The sequence below is a fragment of the Pelophylax lessonae genome (genome assembly GCF_965119305.1).
Source record: "Pelophylax lessonae genome assembly, chromosome: 8".
Lineage (NCBI taxonomy): Eukaryota > Metazoa > Chordata > Amphibia > Anura > Ranidae > Pelophylax > Pelophylax lessonae.
The window spans coordinates 95865665-95880632 of record NC_138775.1 but is presented as its reverse complement, the minus strand read 5'-3'; the positions used below and the strand labels follow the sequence as shown (position 1 = coordinate 95880632).

General features: G+C 47.6%; 1 protein-coding gene across 3 annotated transcripts in view; it reads left to right on the top strand.

The window, feature by feature from the left end:
• SUN2 (Sad1 and UNC84 domain containing 2) overlaps nt 1–14968 on the top strand; it is a 304040-nt gene that overhangs the window by 173332 nt on the left and 115740 nt on the right. For all 3 annotated transcript variants that reach the window (XM_082266172.1, XM_082266170.1, XM_082266171.1), the window contains exons 10-12: nt 6853–7062; nt 10464–10541; nt 10795–10838. In XM_082266172.1, the coding sequence (XP_082122298.1) occupies nt 6853–7062; nt 10464–10541; nt 10795–10838 (332 nt within the window). The remainder of the gene's footprint in view (nt 1–6852; nt 7063–10463; nt 10542–10794; nt 10839–14968) is intronic.

Here is a 14968-nt window from a genome sequence, read left to right as displayed (position 1 = left end):
AGATCCTTACGTTCTCCCCAGGCTAGCCAGCGAGCTCCATGCTAGGTTGGCCGCAACGTAGCCCCACTGGAGGGGGGCTGGCCGGCGAGTGAAACACGTTGCAAGGACGCACACGACCGGGTCGCAGCGTACCTCTGCCCCACAGCGCCCCCATTCCAAGATGGGGAGGTGATCTGACCGGAGTGGTGCCTGCCTGCGTCCGAAGGTATGAGTAGTGTCCCCCTTTTTCCTATGGGAATTTCGGAGTGAGTCCCTCGTACCCTTTGTACCCTAATGGCATCCCCTCCTCATTTGTGGGTTCACCTGCACTAGCTACCCCCCCTCGTGGCTGGGGTGGCGGTACTGATTGGTAGGATGGGTGAGAGCAGTGGCTGGAGGGGGGATAAGAGCGCGCTCCATTTTCACGTGTGCCATATGCCTGGAGGGGGATCCCTAACTAAGCCCCCCATTGCTGATGAGGTACCTGTTTGGGTCCCTGAGCCCCAGGGAGTCGCGCGCTCGCCGCGTTGCGCCACTGTTTGCCCATTGTTTAATGCATGGGAGCTCAGGCGCCATGTTTGTGTAGTCCGGCAGGCAATGTTTTCATAGTTTCCCATTGAAGTCGATGGGTGGCCATTTTCTTGTAGTGTACAGGAGTCTTGGGGTTGTAGATACTGCATCCTCCTGCTATAGTAGCGCTGATAAGTGCGCTCGGACTTGTAGTACGGTTGGTTCAGCGGTAGTCACTGCGATTTTCTCAGTTTTTTGGGCAAATATCACTGGTGGTCCCTAGGTTACTATGGAGTCCCCAGAGCACATGTCACCACCTGACCCACTATCAGAGGCTGCGGGACCATCTGGGTCTCAGTCTGCCCTGGTGGCCATGACGGTGGTCCTGCATGCAGTCACTGGTGTCTAAAGTGGATATGGCTCTTCAGAAGTGACCCAGTAAAAAGCGCCCTCTGCCTTCACCTGCTTCCTCTGCATCCTCAGATTCCGAGTCTGATTTGGCCGTCACAGACGCAAGTCACCCCACAAGGTCTGCGTCCACGCACTTTGAGTGTTCAGACAGTGAGGATGGGTACTCTTCCACTACCTCTGTGCTAGAGAAAGCGCTTGTGGAGGCACTGATTGTTTCAGTATGGGAAACTTTAAAAATGGAGGACACAGCTACGTAGGCCGGGTCGATGCACTTTGGTACCCTGCAGGCCTTCCAGGGCGACTAAGGTATTTCCTTTTCCCACCTATTTCGACGATATTGTCACTGGTCAGTTGGGTTCCCCCGAAATGCATGGTTGGGATACCTAAGCATTTTGCAAGGAGGTATCCCTTTGTGTAATCCCTCTTAAAGAAACTGACAGTCCCACCGGTCAGGTTTCCAGGTTGAATAAAGTCACTCTGCTACCTGTGGAGGACGCTCTATCTTTTAAAGTCCTTGTAGACAGGAATGCTGAATCTCTGGTCCGCCACACCTGTTCCCCGTGGCTGGTTCAATCTTGAGGCTGGTGTTTGCATTTTCCTTGGTCTCTCAGACCTTAACGAAATGGGCAAAGCTTCTGTGACAGGATTTGAAAGGGGGGTCAACATCCCCCTGAGCTGGCAGAATTGGCGGACCAGCTGATACAGGGTTTACAGTTTATATGTGATGCCTCCGTGGATGCGGCCCTATTAGCCTGCAGGGCGTCTGTGGCTGCGATGACCCTTCGCCGCACGATTTGGCTGAAATGCTGGTCTGCAGACCAGGCTTCCAAAAAGGTGCTAATTGATCTTCCCTTTGTGGGGGATCGTCTCTTTGGAGCTTCCACTGGAAGTGATCATTAAAGGTCTCACGGGAGGTATCAGCATCCTGCTTCCACAGGTCACTAAAAGCAGAGAGCCTCGCCCAAAACGTGGTCCTGTCTTTTCAGCTCACAAGAGGCCCTTTTATCGCGCGGGGGCGCAGGACAAGGGTTCAGAATCCTCCGTACCTTCTTGGGAGGTTCCAAGAGACCCTGGATTTGCAAGTCAAAAGCGGGGCTCCACTGGCCCCGCAGACAAGTCCTCCTCTGCCTGATGGGACACCCTGACCCATATATTGGGTAGGCGGATGTCTTCGCTTCTTTCCGGAAACCGTGGACCTCCTTCATTCAAGACAAATGGGTCCTTGAGTTGATCCAGTCCGGTTACAAGATCGAGTTTCGGTCTTCGCCCCAGCAAGTTTTTTTCCTTCCAACCTGCGCCTGTCCCCGGATTGGCTTCAGGGCCTTCCCGGAGCGGTTCAGGATTTGCTCAAACAGGGAGTCGGAACATTTTCAGGGGTTTTATTCAAACCTATTTACTGTTCCAAGGAAGGAGGGCAAGGCAGGGCCGATCCTGAGCGGGTGCAAGGGGTTCACCGCACCCAGGCGCCGCGAGCTGAGGCGGAGGAGGGGCGCCGAAGCTCCAGTGGCAGAGTCCTCCCCTCCTCCAGCGGCAGTGACGTATGGGCGGGGGCGAGCAGTACGGCCAGTGTGAAGGAGAAGGCAGCTCCGCCTCCTTCAGTCCACGCTGCTCGTGGGGCGGAGCCAGAGCCGCCGCGGGAAGAAGGTAAGTGCCCGAGCTGGAGACGGAGGAGGGGCGCCGAAGCTCCAGTGGCAGAGTCCTCCCCTCCTCGAGCGGCAGTGACGTATGGGCGGGGGCGAGCGGTACAGCCAGTGTGAAGGAGAAGGCAGCTCCGCCTCCTTCAGTCAACACTGCTCGTGGGGCGGAGCCAGAGCCGACGCGGGAAGAAGGTAAGTGCCCGAGCTGCTCAAAAAGAAAAGGCCCTCTGTCAGCCCACCATATCACAGCCGTGTTCCCAATGCAGGCTCCGATCCTCCCCGAGCCACCTTGTGCCTATATCCGGCCGTACCATGTGTGCAGGGGGGAGCTCCTCTGCCGAGTGCCGCAGTGGAAGATTCCAGTGTGCAATCCTCATTCCTGTGTGAGCCTCACACATAGCAGAGCTGAGACCAGCCAGGCACACCGGGGGTGGGGGGCACCTCTGGAAGGGAGCCTTGAGACACCTCTGGAAGGGAGCCTTGAGACATAGCTGCTGTCACTGTACTGGGCTGCGTCGCTCTTCTATGTGACACAAATAAGGGATAAAGGGATGTAACTTTGTGTTGTGTACCCATTATGTGGGCATCTGGGGGGGGGGTGAGCGTGGGTAACCTCTGGCAAGGCTGTTCTAAATGGAACTAGTATGCAGTGCAGCCAATCAGAAAGCCATCTGCTGGGTGCTGGGAGTGTGGGCATAGGAGGTCTGTACCTGGCACCTTACCCCCGGGCTGTGTATGTTTGTATATAAGAAGCTGTGGGCAAAGACTGTGTGGCCTGTATTGCATGGAGTCTGCATGTCTTATGGGCACAGTGTACAGTCCATACATCCATTTGTGCAGCACACAGGCCCTAAGGGGGCCTAGTGTTATCTAACACACAATGCACACATGGAGGAGCTGCTTCCAGATGTCCCCTCCTCCTTGCTTATTTTCCCCCTTTCTCCCATCACGGATGCCCTGTGACTTCTTTGCAGCTGTTTGCTCCTCACCCTTACTGCAGGGGAGTTATGGGGGATTTAACTCCAATAATAGATTCCCCCACTGCTTTGACCCCCCTTACCGATACCCCATGCCACCTGCCTGCAGTGCTGCTGGCCGGGTTCCCTCCAGCTGGCTTTAGCTACTGCAGGGGAGCTTCAGACCAGGGAATCCAAATCTGTCAAAGAATCCTCTTCACTGCATGGTGCTCCGGCACTTCCTGTACTGGGCTCCCCACTACAGCACCAATCTGCACCCACCTCCCTGCAGCTGCTGCCCGGCTTCCTCTCCACCCCTGTAGCTGTAGCTGCTGCTGGGCGGGAAATCAGTGCAGCTGCCAGGAGATGGACAGCGGGGGACTGGTAAAAATTCCATGTTTACCAGACCCTTCCCGAATAAACACAGTGAGCAATCAGTATAAATGTGGGTACACACTATAATCCATATTGGATGTGTATGGCTGGCATAATATATCATCTGCATATATTGTATGTGTTCAATATAGTCATATTGTGATGTATAGTGACGGTCACAGTATATTCTCTATACAGTGTACATATAAGGTGCAGGCTGGTAGGCATGGTAGGCTGCATTTGGTGGGGACTGGTAAGATGCATTTGGTGGGCACTGGTAATCTGCATTTGGTGGACACTGGTAGGCTGCATTTGGTGGGCACTGGTAGGCTGCATTTGGTGGGCTCTGGTAGACTGCATTTGGTGGGCACTGGTGAGGCTGCATTTGATGGGCACTGATGAGGCTGCATTTGGTGGGCACTGATGAGGCTGCATCAATGCATTGATCTCTTGTATCATATCCGCAGTCTCTGACCATCTCTTGTATCAAGTCTGCAGTCTCTTACCATCTCCTGTCTGGGGGATCTGTCTAACAGACTCTCTAACAGATACCCTCTCTGTGTCCATTAGAGAGACCCCCCTCCAGTTCCCATTAGAGTACTCTGCTTCTCTTACTGTAATTTGTTTATTGTTAAGAGATCGTGGGAGGGTCCCGGGGTAAGGAAGACTTTTTAGGGGAACATCTGTGTTTGAGCCATTGCCATAGAAACATTTGTAAAGGGGAGGGGTTAGTAAGATGACCACGCCCATGTGGGGGCGCCAGAAAAATTTCTGCACCCAGGCGTCTGTGACCCTAGGATCGGCCCTGGGGCAAGGTCCATCCAATCTTGGACCTCAAGGCCCTGAACCGCTTTCGTGCGGGTTCAGAAATTCAGAATGGAATCCATTCGCACGGTAGTGGCATTCCTTCATCAAGGGGATTTTCTGGCCTCTATCAATATCAAGGACGCTTACCTTCAGATCCCAAAATATGTTGGGCATCAGCATTTTCTTCGCTTTGCTGTGGGCGAGGAGCACTATCAATTTGTGGCGTTACCCGTGCTGACGAAGTCCCGTAGGACATAACGCCGCGTACGGGAGGCGGAGTCGACTTCGTTGACGTCACCCGCTGCTGTTTCGAGGGTCTGCACGGCCGACTGCCTATGTGCAGAGCCTGCGGCGCTGTTGATGTGATGGAGTTTTACTGCGCTTTTTATCCTGTTTATATGAAAGTGTGATTCTATATTAAACTATCCAGTACCATACATTATACGCTTAGAGGCCTCTTTTCTCTTTTCATACATCGATTGGAGTCTATCCCCAAGCAGCTGCACCATAGGAGGCTTGCTGTATCCTGGTAGTGTCTATTATTGGAAGGATTGATGCTCTGCGTTTTTTGACCCGCTGGTAATACAGGGGTCAAATATTGAGGTGAGCGCATATGTGTGCCTTTGGTGAAGGGGATGTTCATTAAATGATTCCTGTGTTACCCGTTTTCCAGGACCTTATGCGGATTTATGTGCCTTAAAGGTCTTCTGGGACTTTATCTATACCTATGGACAGTTCCTTTACCCATTTTTCCAATTGTTGCTGCTATAGTAATTTATCTTTGTTGCATGTGATTTGCGCTGCACCCTTTTTTTGTATCTGTTACAAAGTGGTGTCGATCAGCGTTTGGCCCTGGGTACCATCAAGAGCCAGATTTCGGCCTTGGCAATTTTCTTCAAATAGCTGTTGGCTACAAATTCTTGGGTTCACACTTTCGTGCAGGGAGTCTGCCACTTGGGTCCTCCGGTAAGGTCCCCGGTTCTTCAAAAACTGCCTTTTGAACATATTTGTGAATTTCCTCTGCTTACTCAGTCACAGAAGGTGGCTTTCTTGGTACCTATCACTTGCTTTGTGGTCCACAGGGACAAGGTGGTACTCCGTTCCCATCAGTCATTCCTTCCCAAGGTCGTCTTGGGGCTCCGCTTAAATGAAGACACTGTGTTGCCTTCCTTGTGTCCTAAGCCTAAACACCCTATAGAAATTGCATTACATTCCCTGGATATGGTCCGGGCTATCGGAGTGTATTTGGCGGTGACTGAGTTGATCGAAAATTGGATTCCCTTTTTGTCCTTATGGATGGTTCTCGTAAGTGGCAGGCTGCAACTGCTCCGACCATTTCCAGAAGTATTAGGCAGACGGTGGTGCATGCCTATTCTTTCAAGGGTCAGGTTCATCCTTTCCTTATTAACACGCATTCTACAAGGGCGCCCTGGGCCTTCCGTCATCAGGTGTCATTGGTCGTCTGTACACACATTCACAAAACTTTACAAGGTGGATATGTTGGAATCTGCGGATGCTTCTTTTGGCCGCAAAGTTTTGCAGGCCGCTGTTGCAGAGGCTTCTGCCTCTTGAGGGTGTATTTTCTCCTGCTAGGTGAGCTCCAGTTGTTTCTGGTTGAGATCTTTGGTTACCTGGTTGGCTACGTTTAGCCCTTTTTGGGAATTCTGTTTATTGCTGTGTTTTTCCCACCCCTCATGCTGACACTGCTTTGTGACGCCCCAAGGGTCAAAGAAGATATGGAGCTGTGTCTATCAATGAACAAAAGAGAAAATGGGATTTTTGTCTTATCGTAAAATCCTTTTCTCTGATGTTCATTGATGGACACAGCACCCGCCCCTCTCTGGAGTTGGGTTATGTATTCTTCTGACACTGCTTGTTACAAAACTGAGATCCTATAGCAGGAAGTGGGAGTATACCCCCTGGGACTGCCCTAGGGGAATAGTCAAGCTTTTGTTAACTCTTTTCTGCCTAGTGTCCTACTCCTAAGAACAGCAGCATAACCCAAAGGTCAAAGAAGATATGGAGCTGTGTCCGTCAGTAATCCAAAGAAAAGGAATTTACGATAAGACAAAAATCCAATTTTTATGGTACCTAATGGGTAATGAATGAGAAATATTATCCAAACAATATATTATGTTTAAACGTTCTCTTATAAACATTATTTTCTCTTTTAAAAGGCTGAATTAATGTCCCGCATGGAGTCTCTAGAAAAAAGGTTTCAGGGCTTAGAGGATGAAAAGAAATTGTTAAGAACTATGGAATTGGCCCCTTCCACAGACACTGGAATACATCGAGAAGAGGTTATTCAGATTTTCAAAGGCCTTTCCGTCTCCAGAGATTCAGCTTTAAGAGAAGAGATTCTGCAAGAAGGCACAGAGAAGACAAAGGTATGATAAATGGATATATTTTTTACTAATTTACACTACTGTGTAAACATTTCTATGCAAGTTTAATTATGTAAATTATCCACTTCCTTACCGCTGGACGTCATATGATGTCCTGGGCTTTAAGTGGGGATATCCGAATGATGCCTGCAACTGCAGGCATCATTCAGATATCATTTTTTTCACCTGGCGATTCCCTTCACCATAAGAACAATCACAGCAGCTGTGCAGCCGCTTGATCGTTCTTACAGGCGGTGGGAGGGGTGTCCCTTAGGTGCTTCTACTGGCTCCCCCCTCCGATCGGCGAGCCGGAGAAGGAATCGGCCGCCGGCAGAAGTACACCACAGAGACTGCGAGGACCAGATGGTCCCTGGCAGTCTCTATGACTCTCGGAGGCCTGGGCGCGACGTGATGACGTCATACGCAGCCTGGCAGTTTTCAATACTGCACTAATCTCGGCTGAATAGCCCTGATAGTTTTTTTTTTTTTTTGTTTTTTTTATTTCAGGCTTTCCAGCCTGTAGGAGAGATCTGGGGTCTTATTGACCCCAGTTCTCCCAATAAAGATGACCTGTCATTCACTATTCCTATTACAAGGGATGTTTACATTCCTTGTAATAGAAATAAAAGTGATCAAAAAAAATTAATGGGAAAGTGTAAAAATAAAATAAACAGTACAAAATTTTTTTTAAAGTGCTCCCGTCCCCGCGTGCTCGCAAGCGGAAGCGAACGCATGCGTTCGTCGCGGCCACATATATGTAAACAGCGGTCAATCCATACATGTGAGGTATCACCACAAACGTTAGAGCGAGAGCAACAATTCTAGCCCAAGACCTTCACTGTAACTCTAAACTGGTAACCTGTAAAATTTTGTAAAGCGTTGCCTATAGAGATTTTTAGGAACCGAAGTTTGGCGTGATTCCACGAGTAATTAATTTGGCAATAGACCGGGCTCAAATAAATACAATAAATAAATATCAATCCAATGAGTAAAAATACAAATATAAAAAAATTAAAATATAAATCAATCCATATTCAAGGTCGAATCGTAGGTGGAGGCACTATAGCTGGCTTTTGTGTTCTTTGCTTATAACAGACCCCTTTCACATAAGGCAGCAGACTACCGGTACTTGGTTGTCTTATACACATTGCTATAGTACCTGGCTACCACGCCAGGGCTGGCGCAAACTGAGCACTGTAAACAGGTTGAGCACTGTAAACCAGGTGTGGTTGGCAGATAGGCAGAGTGGTCCAAAGACAGTCCAGACACAAGGCAGGCAAGGTTCAGTATAGTCAGTGTCCAATCCGTAGTCAAAAGGCAGGCAGAGTTAAGAGGGTTAGGCACACACATGCTTGCACAGCATTAGCAACAATGAAGCAACATAGTTCAAAAGCAACATGCAACATGCAACTGGCAATATAGAGTGAGTGTCTTGTTTGATTTTTATATATGTTATTTATTACTTTATGTTCATTTTTGCACAAAGGATTTGTGTATGAGCGCTGCAGGAATTGTTTATAGAGTTCAAAAAGTAGTCCCAAGTTCCGATCTGAGGTCATAGGCAGGGTAATCCAAACAGCAGAGCAGGGCAGACAAACAGGGAGCTTGAAGCACCTGTTAAACACACTATCACAAGCATGAGACTGCAGGCTTGACTGGCTTACATCCGGTTTTGTCTCCACCCAGAGACTGGCTACATCAATCACCTTGAAGGTGGACTGGTAGATGGGGAGAATGCATCACAACCAAAACCAGAATGCTGGAATGAGACCAGCAGCTGTCAAGGAGCAGACGTGTTTACACGCTGCTGACAATTAGTAGAGTACTTGGCTGTTCCTCACCCAGTTTTAAGCCTCCTACACAGCTGTTTCTGTTTCAGTAAATGACTGTGTTTCAATCTACATATAAAATTGATGATTATTAGCACCTGCTTGGAATAATGTGTTTATCATACACCTGACTCAAATCCTGCAAAATCCTTGACTGTGCAATTGTACAGTGTGTAAGAGTAGGAATTGTTGCTGGTTTGAAGCCAAAGGGTAGTAACACCAAATATTGATTTGATTTATATTTGTCTTTTGTTTGCTTACTTTGCATCTTGTAAATTGATAAAACTAAACAATTAACCCCTTCATGCCTTAGCCTTACAGATAAAATCTGTGTTTGTTGCTGGAAAATTACTTAGAACCCCCAAACTATATATATATATATATATATATATATATATATATATATATATATATTTTAGCACAGACCCTAGAGAAAAAATGGCGATCGTTGCAATATTTTATGTCACACAGTATTTGTGCAGCAGTCTTTCAAACGCAATTTCTTTGGATAAAATACACTTTCATGTATTAAAGAAAAACAAAACAGTATAAATAGCCCAATTTTTTGTATAATGTGAAAGATAATACTGAGTAAATACGCCACCTAACATGTCATACTTACGATTGCGACAAACTATGGTACTTAAAAATTTCCATAGGCGAAGATTTAAATATTTCTGCATGCTACCAGCTTAGAGTTACAGAGGAGGTCTTGTGCTAGAATTATTGCTGTCACTTTAACAATCATGGCGATACCTCACATGTGTGGTTTGAACACTGACTACATTTGCGGTTGGTTCTTCGTGCAAGCACGGAGGGAATATTGCGCTTAATTTTTTTTATCTTTTTTTTTTACACTCTCTTTGAAAAAAAAATTCTGATCACTTTTATTGCTGTCAGGAGGAATGTGAACATCCCTTGTGACAGTAAAGGGCAGTGACAGGTACTCTTTATGAAGCGATCTGGGGTCTATAAGACCCCAAATCCCTCCTTTGCACCTAAAAGCATTCAAAACGCCAAGTTTGGCTGTTTTGAATGCTGTCATTTTTTTTAATTTGGCGCCTTTAAGTCTTTTGTAAACCGGAAGTGATAGCATGACATTGCTTTTGAGTTACTAGACCTGAGACTGGATCGAAGCTGATTCCGGCTTTGTTTGGGTCTTCGGCCAGCTGGTGGACATGCCTGCTGGTCGCTCGGGTCTCCCGCTGGAACGAGAGAGCCTCGGCGAGCCGTGAAAGGAGGGGAGGATGTCCCCTCCCGCTGCTTGGGATAGCGGCTGAGCAGCTTCTTAGCTGCATTGGTTGTTATCTGAAAAAAAGCCAACCAATGGCTCTAAAAAAAACTGTACTGGGGTAATGCCTGCAGCTGCAGGCATCACCTGGTACAACCCCTTCGAGCCAAGGCCACATATTTGTGTACAGTCGGTGTGAAGGGGTTAATAAATATATTTTTGAAAGTATTCTTACTTTACAGCATTTCTTCACACCTGCCAAAACTTTTGCATGGTACTGTACATGTGTAGAATGGTGACTAAATAATTGCATTTCACTGTACTTGTGGGTTTCATTATTCTAGACTGCATTGATAGGACTGAGGCAAGAGCAACAAGATCATCTCCAGGGCATTCTTCAAAAAATGCATCAAATGTCTAAGGTGAGAAAAATATGTGACGTAAACACTGTAAAATAAAAATAAAAAAAGCTGTGTCTGTTTTAGCATGATAATGTACTGATGAGGAAAAATTGAGATAAGATCTAACGGGTATGGCAGTACTGAAATCTGCACAGTATGCAACACTTTCAGGTCAGGCTTGGACTGAATTCATAGGAGATGGACAGTTGTGGTGATATATACGGTAAGTTTGTATGTATTGTCACTAAAAACAGATTGTCATTTCTTTCCACAGGATGTAGAAGACCAGATTTTGCAGCTCAGGGCAGAGGTTAAAAGGTAAATGAAAGTTACACATGTCAGTGGATGGTTGGATTCCTTGCATCAGTGGTGCAGCAGGATAGTCATATCTGTTGTTTTTGTCTAATAAATTGTACACACATTTAAATTTCTTATATCTTAATTAATTTAATTTCCTATTTATATGAGTTGTACACATAGTATTGCAGCTGAGAAAATCATTATTTAAACCTCTGCAGATTTTGTAAGTTTGTCCACTTATAAATAAATTAAGGATCTATCATTTTTATCACAGGTGTATTTTAAATGATAAAAACAGAATATCAACCAAAAATCCAGAAAAAACACATGATACAAATGTTATAAATTGAGTTGCAGTTCAGTGAGTAAATTTGAGTTGCAGTTCAGTGAGTAAAATTTGATTCCCAAGCAAAACATGACTTATTACTTGGTGGAGAAACCCTTGTGGGCAAGCACAGAGGTAAGACGTTTCTGTAGGATTAGGTCTGGAGAATGGCTAGGCCACTCCATAACCTTATTGTGCTTCTTCAGCCACTCTTTTGTTGCTTTGGCGATATGTTTTGGGTCATTGTTATGCTGGAAGACCTATCCACGACCGATCTTCAGTGTTCTGGCTAAGGAAAGAAGGTTCTCATCCAAGATTGTACAATACATGGCCCCGTCTATTGGCCCTTCAATATGGCAAAGACAGCCTTTACCTTTAGCAGAGAAACAGCCCCAAAGCATCATGCTTCCACCTCTGTGCTTGATTGTAGGGATGGTGTTCTTGGGGTCATAGTCAGCATTTTTCTTTCTCCAAACACGGCGAGTCGAGTTAATGCCAAAGAGCTAATTTCTGGTCTCATCTGACCACAGCAATTTCTCCTAATCCTTCCCTAAACCCTTTAGATGTTCTTTGGCAAACTTCAGACGGGCCTGTACATGTGCCTTCTTGAGATCATTCACAAGCTCCTCCCGTGTAGTTCTAGGCTGATCCCTAACTTTTTTCATGATCATCCTTACCCCATGAAGCAAAATCTTGAATGGAGCTCCCGACTGGGGGCGATTGATGGTCATTTTGTATCTCTTCCATTTGCAAATAATCACTCCAACAGTTGTCTCCTTCACACCAAACTTCTTGCTGATGGTCTTATTGCCCATTCCAGCCTTGTGCAGGTCTACAATCTTGTCCCTGATGTCTTTTGACAGTTTTTTGGTCTTGCTCACAATAGTGAGGTTTGAATGGAAGAAAGAGATTCTGTGGATTGGTGTGTTTTTTACACATAACGAGTTGTTGTTAGGAGCACCTTCTTAAATTGACAGGACTAATCTGTGTATCACATGAGCACATACTGTAGCTAGACTGTGGGAGCCAGAATTATTGGTGTTTGGTAGGGAATCAAATACCCTTTTTACTCACTTTGTATCATTTGTATCAATCATTTTTATCATGGTTTGCTTTTTTTCTGGATTTTTGGTTGCTATTCTGTCTCTATCATTTAAAATACACCTATGATAAAAATTATAGACCTTTCTTTGTAAGTGGGCAAACTTACAAAATCTGCAGGGGATCAGATTATTATTTCTCTTACGTCCTCCGACAGTAGCCGCCATCTTCATATTCGTCACAATGGGGTATTAGACTTTGCTCCGTAGGAGTAGCTAGGCAACAGAATATGTCAATATTAAAGCTTTTAACATATCCCCACCCCAGGGGGTGGTCCCTTCAGTCTATACCCTCCTGCTTCCTGTTTCATACCTCAGTTTCAATGTCTAGCTTGTCAGGAGTAGCTGGATGTCTCTATGCTGGGGCATTTTGTCTCAGCCTTTCTCTTCTTTTTTTTATTTTTGTTTGAGTTTTTTCTCTCTCTTTACTTAGCTGTTATTTTTGTCAGCATTAGTTAGTTCTTCTGATGAAGAGGATTCGTGCGGGCTGGGTCTCGGGCTGATCCCCCTGGTCGCAGGTTGTGGGTCAGTGGCTTCCCAGCCTGCCTTCGAGCGTTCAGTCAGGTAATGCTCCTGGCACAATGAACGACCCATCCCTGTTCGGTGCAGGGATGCTTTGGTGAGGTGGCTACCTCACTGGACGCTGTGCGGTTTCTCAACCCCAGTTTTTTCTGCGTCCTGGCTGCGACTCTCCCTGTCACATGTGCAGTGGCTTGTTCGCCTGTGCGGGTTCCCCACGCCATCTAGGAGGTAAGTGTATCTGTGTGGGGACCTGTCTGTTTGGGGGGTGTCAGTCTGGGACTGTGTAACCCTGCCTCTGTTCACACTGTTAAGCTCCCTATCTCTCTTGCTGCATTCTGTGGGCTGCAAGGGGGGGGGGGGGGCTGTGCTGCACTATCTGTGTCAGACTGTGAATGTGTGACAGGCTGTGGGGCATGATTGTATCGTGTTTGGGCACATTACAGCGACCGCTGCGGCGGTCCGCCATGTTTTACTGTACTGTAGTGTTTTTCAGCGGTCCTCACTGTGGTGGAGGAGCGGCGTTTTCAGCGCCAAGCGGCGCCATTTTGGCAGCGCTTGCTCCGGCCGCATGTTAACACTGCAGGCGGCCATTTTCTTGTAGCCTTCCATAGGCTTTGATAGAGCGCCCTGAGTTACATCACTCCTTTTCCCTGGGCGAACCGATCGAGGCAGCAGCAGTGGTCTCTCCAGGTTTTTATCCTCTCTATCCCTATATCCTTGCCTGAGTTGAGCTTTTATCCCTGTGGGGGTCTTCTGGTGCTAGTGTGTGTGTGCGGTGGGCTGCGCTCGTCGCGCTTGTTAAAGGGGCAGTTAACCCTTTATTCTCCAGCATATTGTTTGGGGGCAATGGATTCTCAGGGAAGCAAATCTCCTACCACTTGGTGGGAGGCCAAGGGACTGCTGTTTCCCCCCCATGGGGGGTTTTGGCTGAGGTTGTGGCTAACCTTGCTGCTCAGGTGCAAATGCTTGTGGCTGCTCAATCCACAAAACGGCCCAGAGTTTCAATTCCCTCTGGTTCAGAGGGTGATGGTGATGGGGCTACTATGGCTGGGGTCCCTTTATCGGGGTCCCGTTCCTCCCTGGATCTTGTGGGGTCCGAGGTGGAGGCTGAGGTTGAAGGGGTTGATAATTCTCCCCCTGACTCGCCTGAAGAGCCTACACTCATGGATGACTTGGTTGCTTCTATCAAACAAACACTGCGTTTGCAGGATGAACCATGTCCTCCCGCTGCCCTGGCAGCTTATGGGACGCAGAAAAGACGCAAGACATCGCAGGTCTTTCCCTGCACTGATGATTTTCAGCGCGCTGTTAAGGAACAATGGCGCAATATACGCAAGCCTTTTGCTGTGCCAAGTAGGTTCAAGCTGCGTTATCTTTTCACGCCCGCTACTGATGAGCAGTGGTGTGTACCGCCTCCGGTGGATCACGCGATAGCGGTTTTTGATTAAGTCCACTGCGATTCCTGCAGGGGATGCCCCGGTGTTCCGGGATGCCACTGACGGGAGGCTGGAACTCTTGCCCGTCATACTTATTCTATTACGGGTTCTATGCTAAAAGCTCTATTTGCTTCTCTTATGGCAGCCCAGGCTGTCGCAGGTTGGACGCAGGTGCTTAGACGCGTCCTGGTGGCTGATTCGGCCTCACCGGCGACATTGGATATGGTGGATCAAATCCATCAGGGTGTCATGTATTTGTGTGATGCGGACTTGGATATAGTACCGTTGGCTGCACGTGTACACAGTGTGGCGGTATTGTCTCGCCGCCTGGTTTGGTTGAAGTGTTGGTCTGTGGACCAATCTTCGCACAAGACCTTAGCCAATCTGCCCTATGATGGATCTCGCCTTTTTGGCGAGTCCTTGGATACACTGATAAAGGGGATCACGGATGGTAAGAGCACGCTCTTGCCCCAATCCCACAAGGCTAAGGCGGCTCCTGGTAAGAGGCATGCTTCTTTTGGGCCCTCTCAGGGGTCCTTTCGTGCCTTTTGGTCGCATTATAAGGGCAAGCCATTCAAAAGTCAAGGCTCCCAAAAGAAGCCGTGGACAGGTAAGCAGAAGTCCGGGCAGTCCGGATCCGCTGCCCATAACAATGCGGCCTGAAGGGGGTGGGGGGACGCTTGCTTGGTTTTCTTCAACCCTGGCTGGCCCGTGTTCGGAACAGGTGGGTTCAGGAAATCGTTCGGTCTGGCTACAAGATCGAGT